At 42.2% G+C, this 22,920-nt stretch overlaps 1 protein-coding gene across 5 annotated transcripts in view; it reads left to right on the top strand.

Moving 5' to 3' along the window:
* The window catches only part of MCTP2 (multiple C2 and transmembrane domain containing 2), a 122,642-nt gene that overhangs the window by 13,164 nt on the left and 86,558 nt on the right, over positions 1–22,920 (top strand). For 4 of the 5 annotated variants that reach the window (XM_048317941.1, XM_048317944.1, XM_048317940.1 and 1 more), the window contains 4 exons: positions 5,711–5,809; positions 6,581–7,171; positions 12,343–12,405; positions 13,537–13,645. In XM_048317941.1, the coding sequence (XP_048173898.1) occupies positions 6,644–7,171; positions 12,343–12,405; positions 13,537–13,645 (700 nt within the window). In that variant the 5' untranslated portion in view covers positions 5,711–5,809; positions 6,581–6,643. Of the gene's footprint in view, positions 1–1,385; positions 1,405–5,710; positions 5,810–6,580; positions 7,172–12,342; positions 12,406–13,536; positions 13,646–22,920 lie in introns of those variants that run through there. The other variant, XM_048317945.1, reaches the window with a different exon arrangement.

Below are 22,920 nucleotides of genomic sequence, written 5' to 3' on the forward strand. Positions count from 1 at the left end.
TGTCCCATTCTGGTGCAATCCCATGAACTAGACTGAAAAGGTTGAAAGGGCCTTCTGGCTTGCACAGGTACAATTGCAAGCCACTATATTTTGAAGAAAGCTGAAGGAGTGGCAGGAACTTGTGAAATATGTTTGTAAAAATACACTCAAACACTTCCTCCCTCATTTCCTCTATACATACTCATCATTTTTCTTCTGTTTTAGAAAAGACAGGAGCAAAATGAAACCAGTACTTTCATAAGCTGGAGGCAGGTGCAGGGTATTTTCTCAGTAACTTTCACTATCAGATGCTATTTTAAGATACTTGTAGCAGCTGGTCGCTCTTACTTCTCATAGTTACTGTCTGCTTATAAATGTTGAGAAAAAAGCCCTCCAGATTGTGCAGAAGAGCCTCTAAGGAGTTAAAGTGTCCCTGTTCCTCTCTTGTGTGCTAAGTGGAGGAAGATGTGTGCTTGTTTCATGTGTTTGTGAAAGATGGAACTCATCCCCTTTGAGCCAGTTAAAAATCAAAAAGCCAAGCACAGGATCTAAAAGCCCAGAGGACCCAGGGATCTGAGAAAAAAACACAACCCAACCCAAAACAACAAACTCCAAACTTAAACCAGAAAGTCTTACTTTAGATGCCTTTATTATCTGCATGTAACAAGCAGGCTTTTCTTTAAGCTTGGTGTTCACCCTGGATGTTACTTGTGCTCTTCTGCAGGGGCCATAGATTTCGTTCACCCCACATCAAGGAACTAAAGCTGGTTTCTTTTGGTTATCTTGTTTCCATTGTAGCATATAAAATTGTGTCTTATGAAGCACTTGTACTAATTTGGCTGACAGCAACAGGTCAAGTTTCTATTTTATTTTATACATTTGAGTTTAGCATCCACTACACTTTGCAAATGAATCTGTTACAACAGAAGAGCAGGATCTGTATCCACAGGCTGACATCATTTGAAGCCCCACAGGGAAGCTTAAACTCAGAGGGAAGATTTGGAAGCTGGCCAAGCCATGACCCTGCTTTAGCAGCAAATCACCTGTGCAGTGAAGACTTTACCTGCTCTGCATCAGTGCACTCCCTGTGATGCTTGTTAGTGCTAAAAATAATTCTTACACTGATTTCCCCAGGGTAATTAGCCTGTTCAGAATCAGATTGAGATTAGACTTTTTTTTCTGGTGCCTTATCAAATTTAAGTCCAGGTATTTGCCATATGCTGCAGGGAGAAAAGGCTGTCTTAGTTTCTCCATATTGAGCTGTATGGAATTCAGTGTCTCTTGCTGCCTTCTGGGATCATACCCAGGGAGGAATGGTCTCAGGCCCACCCACCTCAGCCTCTCACTTTGGACTTGTTTTTTTCTGCAAAGAAAGCACAATGCTTGCTTGAAGGTGTTGATGGTCCAAGGAACATCCTACCCCTGGTAAGGTATTCCCTCTTCTTTTAATAACTGGTGCTGAGTTTGTAAATCTCCAGGGCAAACTGGTAATGCTGAACAAAGGGTTACTTTATTTGGATGATATTTGCTTATCTCTGTGGCTGTTGGTGCTTAGCATAAAGCATTTCCAGATAAGGTACTGAAATAAGCCATTGCAAAGAAGGAAGTGTTGGTTTCTTTAGAAAAAGTCATTCCATTCCCAGTAATGGTTTGTATTTGGCTGTGTTTGAGCTATAATGATATTAAAAACCTGGGCTACTTGGTATGTTCTGTTATAACCACCCACATACAGTGGTTGTCCCACCAGCAGAGAGCTATTTCCCTGATATTTTGCTTTCTCTCCCGGGGAGGACTGGTTTCATTTATGGCTCCTAGAACCAGAAGACTCAATTTCTAGCAAAAAGATAAAAGAAAAATATGAAAGAAAGTCCTCAGTCCCTTATTCCCCTGCTCCCTTATCACCTTCTTGTCAGCCTTGTCTCTCAATGCAGCAATATCAAAAATTATAAACCTAAAGGGGTTGTACTCATATTAGAACTTCTGTTAGCCAAATACTGTGTTGCATAACAGAAAAGTAATTATCTTTTCTTATAATGTGTACAATGTCTCATGCATTAGGTTTTAAGTCAGTGAATGTGCTAGACAGGCAGAGATTGGCATGAATATTCTATTCCAGAACAGCAAGAATCTATACAGGTTTTACACTGAGGGAGTTCCATTGGTTCCTTCCAATTTGAACCATGTTAATATGCATTCAAGTGAGGAGCATCTTCGTAACAGCCTCTAATGCATGTGTTAGTAATTTCAGCTGTGGTGGATTTAGGTGTTTATTAGCATTTAGTTGTGGCTGAAAACACACTGAATTCTACCTTAGAGGTGGCTGGCACGCACACTGACCCAAAGTTTTCACCTTCATTGGATAAACAAATGAGTACAAGGATTAATAGATTTATGGGCACTGTAATAGTGGTGGCATGGTGCTCAGCTGTGTTTTTGTCATCTTGGCTGACTTTGAGGATGATACTTTAAAAGTATTAACAGGGAGTGTCTCAGGGTGCTTCAGTGAGCACTGTGCACTTCTGGGTGTGCAGGGAATGGTTCCATAGTGAAGAAAGACAATTTATTCCATAATTTCCAGTGTGTAAATCAATTTGGGTTTGTTCAGTTTATTTGTTTGGTTATATTGGACACTTCTATAATGTTTGCAGAGTGTCTTGCAGTGTTTCTCACTTGTGGCTTTGCTGGCTTCCTGTCAAGACTGTAAGTGAAGTGGAATTGCAGGATGATTTCTCTAAGCTTTCAATGGCATTTGAAATATGTCTTAGAGGCACCTGTTCAAACATCTAAAACAATCATTTAGCTCTAAATATTATATGAATTTAAGGGAGTACATAGTGTTTTACTGAAAGAAACCAAAGCACATTAAAAAAAAATATTAAAAAAGTCCAAGGACCATAATTAGAAGATACTTAAGGGAGGATAAAATGCTAGAAATATTTGTTCAATCACAGTGAGCTGTGACCAACTTTTCTGTCATTAATCCTTTCTTTCTTGTCCCTATTGCCCCCAAAAGAGGAGGAGATGGCAAAATAAAAGGATATAATAAAAATGACAGGTGCAATCAAAAGCAGTCTCTCTGAAGGAAGAGAGTAAAGTACATGGATTCTTCTGAGCATTTGAGATTTGGCAGTGTATTAAAGAGAAGGCTCAAGGAGATAGACTGAAAACATTATTTTTTTTCTTGTTACCTAAGAACAAGGAGCCATTCAATTAAATCAAAAACAACAGAGTTAAATTGATAACAGGAAGTGTGTCTCTGAATGGTTTCTGTTTGCAGATTTTTGCTACAATGTGCCACTGAAAGGGGAAGAATAAGGAGGCCAAGCTTAGACCAAGAATTTGGCAAAGTATGTTTTTCCCCCGTGGTTGCTTAGGGAATATTTGGCGATACAGTTGGCCATGAACTTCTGAGGCTGAGGAAGGAAGAGGGAAAACTTCTGGCCTGTGGAGGATAAGGGCTACATGAACATCATGTTGGTACCAAGAACACACTTTCTACATGCAAGGGGGAATTTCTCTCTCTTCAAAATAAAATATTTTTATTGATGTTGTTCAGTATGGAAGAGAAAAGCAGAGAAAATTGATGTAGGAAGAAAGAAGAGCTGTATGTGTGAATATGTGCTAGCCTGGCAGGGGGTACCCCAGTAATCCTGGCACCCCTGGCTCCAGCACCACGCTGGGGAGGAGGGTGGTCCCCATTCCCAACCTTCCAATGACCTCCCCAGGGAACACATTTCTGGTCATGGTGGTGATCTGTGTCTTCTGCTTGAGCTGAGGGAGTGAAAAAAAGGTCGCCAGCAGGTGGCTGATGGCAGAGTGCATTTGCCCTTCAGACTGTATTTACCCTTTTCTCAGATGAGAACACATTGCCTATTTGTTGTTAATTGTGTATCACAGCCATCATTTTGGTGGTTAATTTATTTGTAAATACAGTACTTATATAAGAGAAGTTGTAGCTGCAGCAGGAATGTGGGTGTAAAGGCTCAGAGGCAGAGTATGGCTAAACCTCCAGGCAGTCCAGTGACCAGGGATGGGCTTATTTCTTCTGTGGCCTCAGTTCAGGCAACCTGCTGCTCCCTGTGCAGCACATATCACTGATGTGTTGCCCCAGTGGAGGAGCTGTGAGGTGGCAGCTCAGTGGAGCCATCCCTGCGGTCTTGACAGAAACTTTTCCCCCACGTTTTTTTCCTTTTTTATTTATTAATTTTTTTGATTCCACTGTGTTTCTGTTGGGCTTAGGGAGGACTTCGCTCCCTCTGGTTTAGATGCAAGTGGGTCTCAGAGACGCAGTGTGGTCCCTTCACCATCCTTGCTGAATGGGCATTTCTCATCAGCAACTGAGGCGATGTATGCAACTGGGAAAAAGAACATTTGACTTGGGGGAAGCAACTGGAAAAAGCTACAGGAACAAGTCTGCTCCTTGGTAACAAAAACCTCAAAGCAAACAAAATAAAAACAACGGCAGTGGGTCCTCAAAATGAGAGGGGTGGAGAATAACAGGAAGGGAATAGGAAGCATTAAGTGCCTTGGGAAGTGGATGCTGAGCTGGGCTCTGCCTTTATTTGCAACATCTTGGCTCCAGCAGGTTTCAGTACAAGTAGGCGAGCAATGCAGAGAGCACTAGCAGAAGATGAGTTGTTTAAATGACTCCCAACAGTGTGTTTCATAATGTTTTGTGCAAATGTGTTTAGCCTAATAACTTCTGTTGCTGGCACGTGATGTAACGCTACCAGGGAGGCCTGTGGCTGCCTTGTCAAGATTTTATGGAAAGAGGGAAGAAAGAGCCTAAGTGAAAGCTCTCAGCTGATACGAGCAAATCCAGCCATGTCTTGTGAGCTTGTGCAGGGCATCAGGTGCTGCTCCAGCACGGGCATCCCTCCATCCCCAGTCAAATTGGGCTGGCATTTATGTCTTTTCCCCTCCCTCTGTAAATCTTGTGCTCCAGCCTGAGTTCAGTGAGAAACACAAAGGCATGGTGGGTCTTTCTATGGGAAATCTTCCTCTGTGAGGTTCAGAAAATTGTTTTTGCTTCTTAGTGGTGCTGTGAGGGAAAAACACAATTTCAGTTTATCCATGAGTACTTTGATATTGTGGCTGTGTTAAAATGATGCATCTACACTAACACACCTTCCTATTTGGACGACACCTGTTATTGCCTTGTGAATGCATGCAATGCCATTAAGCTTATTAATTTTTTGTATGGAATATAACAATGCTGATATTATTTATTTGCCAGTATAAAGGGGGGAGGGGAGAATTGTGCAGCTTTAGTTATACAGTAATGCAGTTAGAGAATTTTTTTGTAGATTCCTGAACACTCTGCAAGTGTGGCAAGGTTAGTCATAAAGTGATTTAAATAAGTTATTAAGTAACTGATTATACAGCCTCATTCAAATTAATGAATGCAAGAGTAGATTTCTTTGAAAGCAAGCAGTAATTTCTCTGTGTGGATTAATCCAACAGTTGTATTTCTGTTGCCTGTCTTGGCGTTTTTCCTAGTAATCAGGAAAACAGCAGGAAGTAATTTTTTTGTCAACTGTGTAATAGTTAGAAGGTAAATATGCTGTGAGTTTTGGAAGCAGCTATCATGTAGTTAATGGGTGTATATTTCTGAGGACATGGGTATGTGCTGTAACCTCTGTGTGTGTCACTGTAAAGGGGTAAATCTGCAGGTTTCACCAGCTTTTTCCTTACTGAGTTTTGATGATGATTTGACCACCTCTTTTCACAGAATAAGGATGGTTGCTCAGCTGTTAACCACGGAAGAGTCTGTCTGTGAGGATATTCCTGTGCACAGAGGTGTCCCCTGCTCCCTTACCATGCACATACAGTGAGTGATTTTGTTTTGGTTCTTTTATTCCTGACCCTCCCAGCTATGTAAATACTCACTATGAATCAACTCAAAGGTGAGTCCACCAGTAGGTTTTCAAAAGTGATCCACCCATCCATTTTTGTATTATTTTTCTCTCAGTTGCCTACTTTACAAGGAAAAAGAATTCTGCAGTTTTCACTGACAGTGGGTTAATGTAAGGGGGTGTTTTGGGGTCCTCATGTTCAATATGCCCTGTTCAGCCTCAGCTGCTTAGTTTGTGGAGCTGTTTTCCGTATGTGCCAACAACACATCCTGTAAGAATCCATGTAGCCTTGGAAAAAGCCAACAAAACCCTACATGGCCTGGGAAAGTGGCAGCAGAAATGTCAGTGCCAGCTTTGCCAGCATGTGTCGTGGTGTTTGCATTATCACGATTTAACTCCCATCAGTAAGGTTTGTACAGAAACAGTTTCAAATTGGATAAATATCAAGTTTTCACAAATGAGGATTTGACAGAAGAAGAAGTATAATGTCCCCTCTTAGCAATCATGAAGTAGTGGGCAGACATTGCATTTTTGTGTAGGAATAAATACTTGCTCTGGCTGTTTTCCTCCTAAATAATCAAACCTACCCACCAGATTGTATTTGGAAGCACTTAGTAATGTGACATGCTCCGTTTTAACTGTTCAGAGAAATGACTGAAAGTTTTAAGATGAGACAACATGAATCATAGTCTTGAGCGGCTGTTCACTTTTGTGATTGACTTGCCTTCTTCCTACGTTCCTTTTAGTCACCCTGGGAATCGCTGAAGCTGTTCTGTGCAGGAGGCATTGCTGAGATTCCCCTTGCAGCAATGGACTTGGATAAACAATCCGTATGGGGATCCCTGAAGCAGAAGACCCGGCCATTCCTGCGAAACCTGAGTGTGAGGAAGACGAAGAAGAGGTCTGGCAAAATGCTGGAGAGGAAGGGCCACTCCTTGGACCGCTGTCTCAGTGTGTCGGTGCCTGACATGCTGGAGGTGGAGACTCTCATGGAAGAAGAAGAAGAAGAAGAAGAATCGACTTACTTGAGTACTCAGGTGTTGTCGAGCTGCTCCTCCAAGAGCTTTTCCAGGTCTGTGGTGTCCCTGAAAAGCAGAAACACTTCGGTGAAGGCAGTGGGAGAGGACTGGCTGTGGGCGGCACAGCAGGGGACACAGACGGAGGTGACAGTCACCCCCCCGGACGCACAAGCTGTGGGCATTCACCTGATGTCCTCCCGAGGAGGTGAGGCTGTCGGCAGCCCCATGTCCCAGGGGAAGAGGAAATCCAGCGAGGACCTCTTTGACCTGCTGCAGAGCTCCCGCCTGAGTGCCGCGCTGAGAGATGAGGGGACAGAGGTGGGTGCTCAAGCATCGGCTCAGTGACCACCTCCTGTGGGCTCCTTGTGCTTCTCCTTAATTTTCTGGGTTGTAAAGGGATGGAGAATCCAACCCAGGCCAGATTGGACAGGGCTCTGAGCAATCTGGTGTAGGGGGATGTGTTCCTGCCCATGGCAGGGGGTTGGAATGAGATGAGCTTTAAGATCCTTTCCCACCCAAACCATTCTGTGAGGAGAGGGCTCTCTCTTCAAGGAACGAGTGGGGAATAAAAATAAGCCTAAACTTTACATGATATACACATTATTCAAGACTAATTCAGCTATCCTTCCTGTCAGTCTGCAAATAACTCTGCTCCAATTTTTTATTCTTCTATTATTCTTCTATTATTTGTAATGATACTTCAGATTTTTCAGATTTGTCAGAATTACTTGCTTAAATCAAAAGTTGTTGCAGTCCTCGAGAGCTCTGAAATGAGGTGCTGATACATTTTCTTTTTAGTTCATACAGTTAATAATACCAGGTTGCTTTGTAGCAAAATCAATTTGCCATCCACTCAAGACTCTGATGAAAGCAATAGGTGAAAGATGTGAACAAGGTGAACTCTACCTCTACCTGGAATTAACCAAAACAAGCACATGATGGAGAACAGAACACATAGCATCGTTCTCAGGACTGTCCTTTGGGTTTTTGTGGTGATGATTTAAGGAGGAGAAAAACCAAAATGTTTTCTCTGCACTCCCTGTCTTGTCCCCCTTTCCTTCCCCCCCGCCTCTGTGGTCAGTATTTGTTTCTGGACATAATGTCCCGTGCACAGGAGGATCAGAGACCAATACTGACATGAAACTAATTCCTGCCTGGCCCGAGCAAATTGGGAATCCTGAGGAGTTGCATGATGGCTTCATTATATAGACAGCAGGTGAAGAATGTGGCTGCATGAAACACATCAGGCAAAATTTGTTTTATTTATATTTTGTGGAAGTGTGTCTCCTCCTGTTGAGTTCTCACTGGGAGGGTTACATTTTGAACTTTCGGAGGCCTTTTTCTCATTACCTGTTTGTTGCAGTTGTGGGAGCTGCTTATGTAGTCCTTCAGGATGCAAAAACAGGAACCAGGCGTTTTTGTTTCAAGTCCTCCCTTGGGAATGGGGATTTCACAGGTTAATTGTTTTTTAACTGCACGTTCAAAAGGATGGTTAGCGCTGATGTGGGGAAAATGCTCCTTTCTGATACAGACTGCTCGTTTTGCATCTCAAAGGCCTGTGTATTCCTACCAAATGGGTGTTGGCTCCCAGTCTGTTGTGATGCAAAGTGTCACACTGGTAGTTACTGACCATCTCTTGGTTTAGTGTTGCTATATTGTTCACAAATTGGTTTCATCCTGCTGGAGTGGTCATTATTTTGAGGGGTACTTAAGAAAAGCGACTGAAATAGTGTAGTGCTTTGTTTCTTTGCTCAAATGTTACTCAAAAGTTGTAGCACCTCACTCGGTATATGGTAAATATGTGGACTATCATTATTTTGGAAGTTTTTCCAGGTTGTTTTTCCTGCTGTTGTATGCCAGAAACCCTAATCTAAAAATCTACCACAGCACAACAAAGTTAGTACTAAATCCTGCTTTGATTTTGGGCAAACAGAGTGTTCTAGGAGAATGAAGTGATGAAATAGATTAACCTCAAGCCAAGTTTCATCCAGATGCACAATCTGAGTCTGGCTTATTTTCTGCAGCGCTTATATCTTTCCCTAAATGTGTATTTCTGTATTTGCTAGTGTGTGTAAATCATTTAGTATTTACTTGTATGGCAAATCATCTTGCTGTTTGAATATGCTTCCTTACTGTAATCTGCCTCCAGTGCAACTTATAAAGATTTTTTTTCCTCAAAAATAATAGGAGAGAGTGAAGCAAAGGAAAGTAGAAATGAATAAGGAATAGTGAGCAAATGTAATTATATTGAATCTGGTGAAAACCAGATTCAATACTGGAAGGTGTCCGTGGCAGGGACGATCTTTAAGGTCCCTTCCCAACCCAAGACTCAGTATTCTATGATTCTATGACAGCTTCAATATTCGGCTGTGCTTGTACTTAATTGAACAGCTACAGGATTTGTGCTGTGTGTGCCTCGGATGGGAACAGTTTGTTACAGAGGTTGTTGGCCTCTGAATGCTGGGTGGGGTTGCTGTGAGGAGCACGACGAGAGTTCTCATTGTTCTTGTGTGAGCATCACTCCCTGCCCGGGGAGGTAAATCAGAAGTAAGACAGATCCCTGGAACAAAACAAGCTAAAAAAAGCAAAAATGTAGGTTGAGCCTCTTTTCCCCCTGAATTGCTTGTCACATGCCACCTACTCATTTCCTGGGTGTCTTTGGCCACCCAGTGCCGTGAGATCCTCTCCGAGCCTGGCGGGTGAGAGCCTGTGGTTTTCACGTTTGTCTGAGCTCTCGGTGCAGAGCTGTGGGCGCTCAGCACAGCCCATCTTCACTGAAGGCTCTGCCCACAGGTATCATTTTTCCATTTGTCGATTTCTGTTCTCCATTGCACCCCGCTAGGCAAGTCTGAAGAAGCAAGTGAAGAAGTTGCATTGAATCCTTCCCTGCTGGACTCAGGTTCTAAAGGGCTCCTGTAATGCCATTCGTTTTTGCCATTTGTCCATGGCCACGTGTCGTTGCTGCGGTGCTCTGACACCTCTTTATCCCCTTGCCAACACTTTGCAGTGAGTCCCTGGCAACCCAAAGCCTTGTCCTCTTGCTGATTCAGTCAGTGAGTGCCCTTGTATTTTGAATCATTCTTCTGCAGAAAACAAGAGGAGGCAGAGGTGGTAAAGCTTGTCAAGAAGAACTTTCAATTTATGTCTATTCATACATCTAGTCTTGCTTGATTTGTTTTCATGCAGATGCATTTGGGACTGTGACCCACCTGGATTTGCCCACTTTTGTTTAAAGTTGAGCAGTGTCACCATAGTGCGATAAAAATCGAGATTTCAGGACCATATTTTCACCAGGACTTTTATCTGTATTCAGTGAGCTCATTGCAGTTAGGTACCTAGAATAATAGTAATTTACATTATGTGGAGCTAAAATGAAAAAAACCCAAACTTTACTAGTTAAAATTATAATTGTTCGGTATCTGTGGATGTAATGTAAGTAAACAAAAAGCAGAATAAAGACAAAATCATAATTTTGAGGGTGATTTTTTTATTGTAAATGATATCAAGCTAGCCAAGACAGTACTTTTAAAATTATTATAATTTCAATGCAGTTCTTTGATCCCATGTTTGTGCCATGTAAAACAAGCTGTAAAGAAACCATTGCCAGTGCCAATGATGATGCCTGAAGGAGATTCCTGTGAAGCCAGAGACTCCAAGAAACACTAAGTTTAATGCACACGAGTGAGATTTTATGCATACTAGTCAGAAAATTCAAAGTTAGGGTTCCCCTAGCAGCTGTAACTCAGCTCCGTTGTGTGAGAAAATTCTTCTGCTGCTCTTTATGATGATAATTTTTCCAGTTTTAATGTGCTTTTGCAAGGTGGCCAAGTTATGATTACTGTGGGAACCTTAAAGTTAAATTTTGTCTGTCATGCAGGGGAAATTTTACTTGCAATGCTGGATTACTGTACTTCCTGATATGTAATGTGTGTATTTGTCAGAGGATGAGGAAAGAATTACACAAAGGATATTTATGTTTATTTCAGCATGTCAATACAGCTAAGATTTATGTACTGTGGTGCAGGAGCTGGTTCACTTTTAATGTTTCTGTAGTGCTCCACACAATGCTGCTCTCATCTGAGAGGTGTGGATGTTACCACACTGCGCACGAAAACGCTTTCACATGAGGATCGAATTCCACCTTGTGTGCATTTCTGCAGACCGAGATTTATCCTCAGCATAAGTCTTGGTGTTTGAATGGGCTGTGATTGCCCTGCCTTAGACCAGAAGAGCTGCCCAGGCACGTAGGTCCTCTTCTGCTTAAATGATGATCGTGGGCTGTTGCAGCAGCCAAAAGATCATCAGAGGTGTCTTGGCTGATGAATCCCTTCAAACTCGATGCTGGGCATTGTAGCCTCAAGTTTTTGGATGAGTCAATATTTAGGAAGAAATGTTTGACTTCCTCTCCTATGGCACTAGATAAAAATCCTTTGGATGTTCCAGTTACTGCAGAAAGGTGGGGGAAGTATATGTTCCTTGTATTTTTTTTTCTCTTTTGTCATGGTTTAACCCAACAGGCAGCTAAATATGACACAGCTTCTCTCTTACTCCCTGCTCAGTGGGAGCTGTCGTATGCAGGAGAGAATCAGGGGTAAAAGGTAAAATTTGTGCATTGAGAAAAGGAAGAGGTAATAATTTAAATAATATTTTATATATTCTAATATAAATATATTAAAACACAATATTCTAAAAATAATTATATTAATTATGTATTTTATATAGTATTTTAAAAGAATGAATATTTAAATAAAAATGATACAACAGTTAAAATATTCAAAACAAGTGATGCACAGTGCAATTGTTTATAATCTGCTGACTGATACCCAGCCGGTTCTGAGCTGTGGGACAGTCCCTGTCCAGCAACAACTAAAAAAATCAGTGTGTTATCAACATTGTTCTCACCCTAAATCCAAAACAGAACACTGTACCAGCTACTAGGAAGAAAATTAACTCTATCCAAAACCAGGACACCTTTCCCTTTGACCATTTCTTTTTAACTTTTCCCCTGAGCACTTTTTTTTTTTTTTAAACCTCAAACCAGACAAAAAACCCCACACAAACAAAAAAGACCCCAAACCCCTAAACACCAATCCAAGTAAAAACACTATTTAAAAAACCTTTAAGTGAATCTTGCTTTTTGGATGGTGAAGGGAGAAGTTGTGGTCAAGTGTGAGCAGCCAGCTGCCAGACACAACAACCTTCAGACATCAGGAGAGTTTGTGATAAGAGCCTTCAGCACGCAGTACTGGGGAGGAGAAGAAGAAATTTATTCTTAGCTGAAAGCAGGCACTTATTTTCCTGGATTAAACTCAAGAGACTAAGTTTAGTTACTGTAAAACAGGAAAAAGAAATACATATTTAAATTATCTATATGCATAAGTAAGAGCATTTCACTCATTACACATATGTATGAATAATTTCTTGACTGATACTAGGAGCATTTTCTTTCCTGTGTTGTTGTCTAATTCATTGTATCTTTTGTTTTATAGTACCCAGGTGGAGAAATGGATTTTGACTCTTCCCTGTCCTCTCAAAATTTTGATGATCAAATGGTAAGTCCTGTCATTTTGAGACTTGATCAGCAGCACAATTTATTTTAGCCTTAGGTTCTTTGCTTCTTTCAAATTTCAAATCTCAGCAGGTGAAGAAGCCATCTAGAGATTTTCCCAATGGTGTTTTGGTTTTTTGTGGGTTTTTTTTTCCCGGTTTGTGGAGGATTTGTTTGTTTAGTGATGGTTTTGTGTTTTTGTTGTTTGGGATTTTAGTAGTTAAAAGTGGTTGCTAATGTTTTGAATAGACCCAAACGTTCTCCATTTTTTTGAGGTACTCTATAATATCTATATTGTACTGGTAACTGATGAAACCATCAACATAAATACTCAAATAGCAGTGTAGGAACAAACATTTACATTAAAGTAAATTCAGCAACTAACACAGCTGTAGGCTTTGACAGACACCAAAATCAGTTTTAGGGCAGTGTGAAAAGGCATTGGCAGTTCTGACATGTTATTCTCATGTTTGCCTTGCGGATGAACTTCTCTACCTTTGCCCTCTGATAACCTCTCAAGTGCTGTCCAGAGCTGTTCAGTGTGTGTTCCAGCTGGAGGATGATGCTGAGGTGTGTAAGAGCACCTCTGATGAGCAAAAATCCTCTCGAGTTTGCATCTGCTAAACCTCACAACAAGCACTGCCTGCACTGGGCTTCTCTCCTTTAGAACTGCATGAAGAAATGCTGTCCTCTCATCTCATTATCCGTGTGAAATGTGTTCTTCCTTGTGAGGTTATCCCATGGGTGCAAAGGGCTCGATGATCTTTAGGGATCTCTTCCAACTTGAGAGATGCTATGAATGCACAAGAAGCAGCTGGAAAAAAAAATCTGCTGACGAGCTGATAGGATTTGGGAAACCTGTGCATTTGTGGTGGTTATATCACCACTCACTTTCAGGCATAGCCCTTGCTTTGTTGAACGTACTTGGTGCTGATACTTAACTACTTGCATGGTGAAGTAAAGCCTGGGAAAGAAGTATTTTTTTCTTTTCCCTCTTTCCTTTTTTTTTTCTCCTTCCTGTAAAAGATTGCCCTAAGGAAAGAGCAAGACTTTGTCTCTGCAGCCCTGGGAGCACACCTGGCTCATTTATGATCTGCTTCCGGAGGTGTGTGAGTGATTCCTTTGTTCTCTTTAGGCTCTGGAGGAGGCAAACGACTGCCTGAGTGACCTGCCCAGCCCCTTTGCCTACTTACTGACCATCCACCTGAAGGAAGGCCGGAACCTGGTTATCAGGGATCGCTGTGGTGAGCCCCACCTTTCCTCTGGCTTCCTTTAGAATTCACACAGCTCTCCTTTCACTGATCTCAGCTTGGCAGCAAGCTGGCTGCTTATCTGCAGTGCAACAAGTCATGGACCTGTATCTCTTCTCCAGGTCAGAGCACTCAGAGATTGGGTTTATCCACCTTGGATACACAGGGGAGGGAGCTGCCCTCTGCTTGCTGCTCCTCCTGCCTGATTGTGCAGCTGCAAAGCTCCTTCTTGGCTGCCCTTAGCACCTGTACCTATTCAGGAACTGCAAGAAATTATATCTGAGCTTAAAAAAAAAAAACCAAAAAGACTATTTGGAGCTTTATTAAATGATGGAGCTGCTCGTAGGAGTGCTTTTGGGGTTATCTGCAAAGATGTTAATAAAAGGGAAACCACAGGAGCAGGGCTGTAAGCCAACAATCCTCTCTAATCTGGGATGTGACTGAATAATGGCAGCATGCTAAAAACCCAAAACCCACCCGCAGATGACGTATCAAATAAACTGTAAAATATTTGGGGAATTCCTGGAAAAACTGTGTGAAAATGCTTGCTGTTAGCCTGGCTTTTCTTCAGGATACTGAAAGAGGGAGTGAAAATGCTTATAAGCAGCCAGTCACTTTCTGTGGAGGGAACAGCTGTCCTGGGAGAGGCTCTGTGCAGGTTGTAGGACCCTGCAGCAGCAGCAGCTGTTTCTGGACTTTCGATCTGAACCTGTCGGAGATCTCTTCCATACGTCCAATTTTGATTTCAATTTTTTTTTTTTTTTCTGCATGTGGAAACAGCTCTGATACTTTTGTCTTTCAGAATGTCTGAGCAGCTTCTTTTGAGGTGAAGCCATGGGGTTTATTCATTCAGTTTTAAACAAAATAAAGTTGCACAGCCTAAAGGCCTGGGAAGGTTTGCACCTGGAGAGACCTGTCTGATTTAGAAACGTTCTCACATGGGCTGCTCATTGGGATTTCTGTTATCTGGTATCTCAGTTAACTTTTGCCATGCTGGTTTTTCATGGCTTCACAGTACAGTAACTTTTGGTGGAGTGTATGCTTGTTTTTCCTACCAGTTTTTGGAAGGAGTGAACGAGTACTTAGATTAAGATCTTTACTGGTTATACGGAAGCCTGTATTTCCTAACAGTGTAGCAGTTCATCAGATTTTACTAGCAGGCTGCACAAGCCAGGACACATCCAACTGCTCCTATGAAAAAGATACTAGAAATGAGCAATTCCAGCAGAGTAGTATTTCTAGAGAAGACAGAGCATACTTTGCTCTAGGCTGTGTTTTGTTGTGTAAGAAAGCAAATGCTTATCTTAGTGAAGCATTGGACAGCATAGTGAAACAACATAAGGGGGAAGAAAAATCCCTTTTGATGAGTCTCTGTTGTTTTGTGGCAAATGACCTCTCATTCAGTAAACTGAGTATGTGAGGTGATGCTTCCTTCAGTAAAACTGCTGCTTTTTATTGCACAGGCAGCAGGAGGGGAGAAAACAGTGACTTAATGATTATTCATCAGTCACTGCCATGCTGCAGTGGTGGCTCCTTAAAAAAAAAAAAGCACATTGCTGGTGCCCATCTTTATAGGCCTCTGCTGTCACTCTGGTTACGTGACATCTTTGTGTGATGCTGGGGCTTGACCTACAACCACTGGGCTTTCTCAGCGTGCCTTTGAAAGCAGGAGGTTGTCAGCTCTGCTCATCTCTTCAGTGTGAGAAAACCTCAGAGATAACTTGTGGGCTGGGAGTGTGTGACTTCCCTCCTCTCCCCCCGCCCTGGGGCTGGCTAGAGCTGCTGTGCTGGGGTGGTGTATCAATGTGCTCTGAATAATCTGAATTTAGGAACACCTCTGTGGCCCGTGTGTCCTGTGAGTCACACTGTGCGTGAGCTGAAGGCCAGTTAATCGTCATTCACATTTTGGGAACAGCAAACCCTAGAGCTAACCCAGCAGTGCTGCTTGGCACAGCTGGGAGAGGGCTCAGACCCTCTTCTGTATGCAGAGAGGTGCCAGAGCTCTCCAGTGTGTAAAGCCTCGATGATCCTTGTGGATCTCTTTCAACTTAAGATATTCCGTGAAAGCAGAGTTGCTGGTCCTCTGTTTTGCACTTTCCTCTGGTCAGCCTGGTGTGAGCAACTTCAGAATTGCTGTGGTTAGGTGGGAGCAGTGCAGAGAGTCGGAGTGTTTAGGTAGGACATTGCTGCTCTTGTTTTTATTCAAACTGTCATACCTTGCAGTATTGTGCGATCAGCAATTTATCTGGAAAAAAGTCTCAAAGTGGTCATCATACCCAACAGTTTACATTTTTTGAGGGAGTTTCTTTATCTCCTTAAAGATAAAGAAAATAATGTTTAAGTGTGGTGTCCTGCCATCTTCTCATGTTTGCACTTTCCCCCTTAATTCTATTTTACAACAGTTTAAGTAGCTCAGGTTTAGGGACTGCAGTGTGGGTGGGTGATGCCCTCTCCTGGCAGCTGAGTAAAGTCTCTTGTACTCATGTTCAGTCTGTTTCTGCCTCTGTTCCGTCCCAGCGTAAGAAATATTTATCTATGCATATATGTAAAAATAAATCTAAGGTGTGTGACCAAGGAGAAATATTTCTTCCGTTGGAAACAACTGTTGCTGAAAAATCCTGGCACTGCTCAGCAAATTCGCAGGTTTCTCCCGGAATTTACTCATTATATGCTTAACAGTTATTAATTAGGAAATAATTATGCTTGGCGGAGTAAAGGTGAGGAGGAGTTCTACTTAGAACTGCAGGCTGTAAGACCACCACAACCTCACTTTTTTCCAACTTTCCCAGTATTTTTTTCAGACTCTTTGCCTCACTGTGTACTGCTCTTTCCAGGATGTGTTCCCTTTGGTGTGATATAAATTCCTCCTTCACTTTACCAGATTTTTATTGCATTTTCTTTCCTCATCATAGTATTAATCCTGTTAACATCTGCTCTTGCCTATTTTTCTCTTTACTTTTTGCTTCTTGCATTGCTTTTTATCTGTCTCTCGTGTCTCTCCAGTCCTTGACTTTCTGCAGCTCCTCTCCTTGTACTGCTCTCTTTAGAGAGGGTGCATCAGCCCAGGAGACTGGTTCAGATGCATGTGCTTTCTCTAAATTGCACAACAATGCAGAAAAGAAAAAGAAATCAGTGTTTCAGTGTTTTCTTCTCCTCTTTTATCTATTTTTTGGAGTGTAAGTGAAAGAAAAAGCCTCTGTACAGCAACATCCAGTATGTGTGCCCCAGCCAAGGACTCCAAGTGCTGCTAGAGCAGGTTCTGGTGAGAAGTGGAGAAACTCCAAAAACCCCTTGTTTTGGGTCAAAATTAGTGTTCTCTCTAGGGATGCAGGATGAGAGAAGTGTTACCTGTTGGTCATCAGCTTGCTTGGAAAGTCTGATTTACTTGCTTACAGCCTCATGCAGTCACACATTAGACACTGCCTAAGCAGATGGTAAGTTTGGCATGTTACCTGTGTGCACCTTTGGGACCAATGTTAGGCAGCACACAGGTCCTACATTTATAGTTCTTGTAGGGGATGAGCCAAACACTGAAGGTTATGGGTCTCCATGTGTATATACACAGCACCACAAGTTAAGACTTTTATGTCTTTTTTATAGTATTACTGTTACTAGATGTGTTTCAGTGATGGCAAGGAGTTTGTGTCTATGTAGTTTTAATACTGCAGGTAGTAAGAAAGAATAAATGTATTTTATTGATTAAAGATCTGTGGAGCACTGCAGCAGCTTGGCAGAACAGAGAGATGATTTTTCTGTATCTCATTTGGCTTTAAAAAAAATCACTGGTGCTCTAAGTGTTGGCATCTTGTCGCAGCCTTAGTGGTTTTATGGCCTTGTTGACCCTTGTTTTGTGAAGCTCAGCTTCATGCTTGGAGCTGGGAGAGGCTGGAGCCCGTTTCCACCTGCTGGTTCACCTTCACAGGGCAGGGTGATGCCTCATGTTTGTTTGAGTCAACCTAAAGAAATCTCAAAGGTCCTGCTCCCTTTTGGCACTGGGATGCTCTGACTGTGCACATTGCTCCTGGTCAAGTCACCTTTACACAGCAGTGAGCCAAGTGATGCCACAGCTGTAAGGAGGGACTGCCTTCCTTCCTTCAGGTGACAAACCCAGCTCTGCTGCTGTAAGAATAAACAGAAACTGGGTTTTGAGTGCCTGTGAGGGTGAGAAGCCCCTCCCATTTCCAAATCCTGTGCTTTTAAAGTTTTATTTTCATCTGTTAAACAGTGTGGTTTCAAGAAACACAGTTCTTGGATGTGATGTCATCTGGTGAGTGGCTGTGGTTGGCGTCTTTTTTCTTTTTTTCCCCTCTTTAACCACATTGTTCCAGCCTGAACTTTGTGTGTGTCTCTTTCCTACTTGGTTTTGTGTTTTGTAGAACTTTTTTACAGGACCTTTGTGCCCCATCTCTGTTTCTTTCTTTGAGGTTTCATTTGTTTCCTGTTGTTGCACTTTGGTATTCCTCTCCTTCCTTTCGTCTCATGATAGAGGCAGCTGAACATGCAAAGGGAGCAAGGGGAGGTGCAGCAGTACAGAAGATGCAACGCCTCGATGGGTTCATCCTGCTTGCCCTGCCCACAGCACATCATCCTCTGCTCTCACATCTCACAGCCCCCACTGCCAGAGGGGCCTGGGGGACTCCCTGCGAGCTGTGCCAGAGCTCAGCCTTCCAAGGGCAAAATAAAAGGAAAGAAAGGTTATAGAATGACACACACTTTTAATTTTCAGCAGGAGTGAACCTGCAGGAACCCACCACTCATAGCTCTGGGCTATCCAGAAGTTAGACCTCGGTGATCCTGGTGGGTTTAGCCAACTCAGGGTATTTTATGATTCTGTGGACTGCCTGGGTCTGTGCTAATGCCAGAGTGCCAGAGGAAGGGATGTGTGTGTGCTGTGCTGGGTGTTTGTCAGCTTAGAGCAAGTAATTGTTTGGAAAGCAAATGCTCAAAGCAATTAGGCTGAATCACTCTCTGCAAACACGCTGATTAATTTAGACTTTCTCTGTTTTCAGGATATCTGCAATTAGATCATTAGGCCTTCAGATTTATTAATTATTGCGATGTATTAGGCAACTTTTTGCACTTCTTTTTGAAAGGCATAATCATGGCTAATTTACAACTGCTGAGAATTTGAATGGTGCTGAGCACTTATTTGGATGTTTTCTGGATGCCGTGTGGGTCTGTGAACAAGGGCTTGTGCTGAGAGTGTCTGTCTGTGCCAAGCCCAGTTTCTGGAAGTGCAGTGGGTGTGCCTGAAGCTTTGCCCTTGTGCACAGGGATCCCTGTGAGCATCCTGCCTGCACTGGCTGTGGGAAAGGAATGCACTGAGATAGGAACCTCAGAAAAGCAGGAGGAGTTCAAACAAAAGCAATTTATATGTCTTCCCGTCCTTGTAAAGTTAAATTAGGAAATATAGGAACGGCAGCATATGGAGAGAATATTTGGGCCCCGAGAACACCCTGTGACTCTGCTTGTGTCAGAATTGTAGTTTAGAAAAGAGGTTTCTTAAATTGTTCCAGGTCCATCTGTTGTCAGAGCTGGGTCTTGAGGGGCACCTGCCTGCATTAACAGTTCACACTGCATCTTTCTGGGACCCTGTAAGGAGGTTTTGTTAGGGTGAGGACTCAGAATACAAGAAGCAACGCTGAGCTGGGGTTGTTTAGCATGGAGAAGAGAAAGCTCCAGGGATATCTTAGAGCCTCTGCCAGTTCCTAAAGCAGTGTTAAGCTTGACTAATTCTTACCAAAGACAATTCTGTTCTTCATGTCACATGTCCCTAATGTATGTCACATGGCATTTTGGTAGGTTTTTCTCAGTTCCTGTACTTTTTTCAGTGTTCCTGAAGTGCCTTGAACAGAAAGTGTTATATCTGCATCTTTCATTCTATTAGTGTTTAAGTTCAGGCATTTTTTTCCCCTCCTTCATCCTCCCATCAATTGTGGGTTTGCACACTTTCTTCACACTTCTCTGGTCTTTTAGGTTTATTGGGTTTTTTTGTGGTGTTTTTTTTTTAGGTTTGTGTGTATTTGTTTTTTTTTCTGGTTGGTTTTATTTTCCCCTGGAACCTATTGGGGCTGCTTGTTTCCAAGCGATGTTTCATTTCCATCTGGCCATGTAAAACTAGCTGGGCCCAAAACTTTCCAAAATCACCTGAATTTCCTGCCAGCAGAATGCTTTTTTTTCTGATTTCCACTTTAAGCCTTGATCTCGGCTGTTTCACTACAAGGATGTAGTGGTTTTCCACTTAAAAAGAAAAATGTGTGTTCCATTTTAGAATGTCTTTTACTCCTTGTCGTAAATAACTCCAGTAATTCTATTTCTAGGAAGATTTTCAGATATTTGTTCTTTACATGCATATAAAATAAATCCTTAATTTCCTTGTTCAGATTAAAATTTAGTTTTTTAACCAAAACTTAAGATGGTCTGGTTTATATTTCACGCTGCTCTTTGATTTTTTCAGGATTTTAAGGCAATTTGGTGGTCATTTTTATTTATTTATTTATGGAACGAGACTTGTTTCATATGCTACATTTCCAGTAAGTTTGCTCCTATAAAACAGTGTGTGGCTTGAAAATATGTTGGGTCTTCTGGGTTTCTTGGGTTACTTTTTTCCTCATTCTGAAGAAGAGAATGTGATCCATCTCTCGGTAGCTGCTAGAGGGCAGCAGTATCCATTTAAAGACACCATTAACAGTTTCTTGGGCTACTAAACCCTCTCCTGCTGTTCTGTCCCAGCAATTTTTTGCTCACTGAAGATTTCTCAGGTTTTGGGTGATGTCTGGTCTGCCTGTACTCACTGCTTTTTGGCGTTAGTGGGAGAAAATAGAAGCAAAATTGGTATTATGCAAAGGAATTCCAGGGAGCATTGCTGTCGAGATGAATGTTTTTCTCATGGGGAAAGAGGCCTAGCTGATGGAGTGATTTATTTTTTTTTTTTTTTTTTTTGTAGAGGTCAACCTCTCATTTTACTCTTATTTGGTTTGTTTTAGGCTGAGTAGTAGATTATCTTGGGTTTTATATATTTTTTTGTCCCTACATTTTATTGAGTGAGAACCTACTTGTCTCACTGCATAATATTCAAATTAGCCTCAAAGCACCTTGCTTTTCCCACCAGAGAAATATTTTTTGGGGGACAAAATTCTCAACTGACTTTAACAATTATCCAATCCCCTGTTGATGCTGATACAGCTGATGAGTTAATGTGAATGAGACCTTGCTTTCAGAAGAGCCTGCATGCATGTGCTTAAAAGTTGTTGATTCAGTTGCCTTCACTAGGAAATGGATGCTAAAAAGCTTTTTTTTTTTTTTTTTTAATTGGTCTGGCTTCTTCAGAAAATTATCCATTTCTGTCACAGTTAAAGGAAGATTATAAACAAAAATCCTTTTTTTAGACTGGTTCATCTCTAACATCACCAGGCTCTTTTCAAAAAAAGTTATGTTTTTCTGCCTAGATTGTAGATTGTCTCTAATAAATAGCTTTTAATAGACCCAGACGTCTTTCTGAGCTTGAATCCAGAAGGCTTCAAGCCCTGAATTCAAATGCAGTCAGTAATTTGCAGAATGTGCTGTTCATCCCATCAGGAGATGCTTGTCCACCTGGCTTATTTCTCATTCCCTGTCAACTATTTTGGTCACCTGGATGCAATCTGGGGTGTCTTAAAGGAAACCAGACCCAGACACAATGAGCAGGGAGCTGTGTCAGCATCTCGGCAGCGACCCAGGGCAGGCCTTGGGGGCTGTGGTGCCACGTCCATCCCTGACATTTCTCCGCTGGCCACTCAGCTTCACCCCAGCGACCACCATCACCCCCCAGGTGCTCCATGTCCCACCGCCGAGGTGACAGTCCAGCTGCTGGGTGGCACGGAGGTGCCATCCCGTCGTTTGTAGGACGCGGGAGCCGCGCTCCCGTGCCGACCCCTGGCCCCTGCCTGCCTAGTTGAGATGTCAGCCCCGTGACAGCCCGACAGGCGAGCGCCGCAGGACCCCCCGCCCCGCCACAATTATTTTCCCTCACAATTAACACCGGTACTAACTTGACACCTTTCCCTTGTTTGGCTTTTGTAAGGCGCCGTCCCCCTCTCGCCATTAATTCGCGGCATTAATATTTTCCGCGGCGCGGGTGCCGCCGCTCACCCGTGAAGCCGCTGGAACATTATGGAGCTGTCAAGATAGCGAGGGATTACCCAGGCTGCCTTACTGGAGAAAGTGACACCACTGAGGCCCCGCTTTGAGATGTTTATTTTGAGAGTAAGCTGACAAGCATGAAGGCCTGATCCCAGAGTGGCAATCTTATTTAATTAAAGGCCTCTTTTTATTATAGCTTCCCCACCCTTCACTGGTTTTTTTTTTTTTTTTAATTGTGCAATATATATTTTTATATAAACAAAATATATATTCCTTTTATATATACTCCTTTTATATGCCTATGTATGTTTCTATATATAAATGTGTGTAAATTTAAAGGAAGAGTTTATTAAAAATAAATATGTGAGAATGATCACTAAAGCCTGGCTCGCATGAGCAGTGCTGGGCAGCCCTTCCCTTCCCCCCTTTTATTTTCCTTTACTGTATAACAACCTGGAAAGCTTTGCAGAGCAATAATGCAATTGGGATGCTTACTTAGCTATAGTCTTCCTGCTTCCCATCCTCAGAGAAAGGGCTTGGAGTTTTCTGCTTGTGGGTGTTGAACTTTCTGGCTGTTTGCTTTCATTCTGTATCTCCTATTTTTCTCTCTCTTTTCAGGTTTTGCCCTTTTTCATGGGTTTTCTGTCCCAAAAGCAGATGAGTTATGGCCATAGACCACCTGCCTCCGTCACCTCTTCGTGCTTTCATTTCATCAGTTGCTTTCCTTGTCTTGGCCAGTTGCTATTTCATGCACAGAATAGGTTATGGACATTATTATTACTCTTATTTTTAATTATGCAGCTTTGTCCAGCTTACCCTGTAAATAAAAGTCAGGGGATATTTTGCCTTTGTCTTTTTAAATCTTTCTGAAGTGACACCAAAGAGCTCAGTGCTGTTATTTCTTAATTCTGCATCTTTTGAGGACTGCTGCCCCCCATGCTGTGGGGCTCTGATCTATCTGTGTGTTCCTACTCCTGGAAATTGTGCTTTGTATGGAGTATAATCATAGTTCTGAGAAATTTTTAGGGAAAGGTCTAGTCCTAACACACTGGGAACAGTGAGAAGCTGCCCTTCGACTTTCCTGGCTTCAGATCAGGCCCTTATTATTATTCTCTCTTAGAGGAGAAGAAAAAGAAAATTCTATTTAA

The sequence above is a fragment of the Corvus hawaiiensis genome, chromosome 13 (genome assembly GCF_020740725.1).
Source record: "Corvus hawaiiensis isolate bCorHaw1 chromosome 13, bCorHaw1.pri.cur, whole genome shotgun sequence".
NCBI lineage: Eukaryota > Metazoa > Chordata > Aves > Passeriformes > Corvidae > Corvus > Corvus hawaiiensis.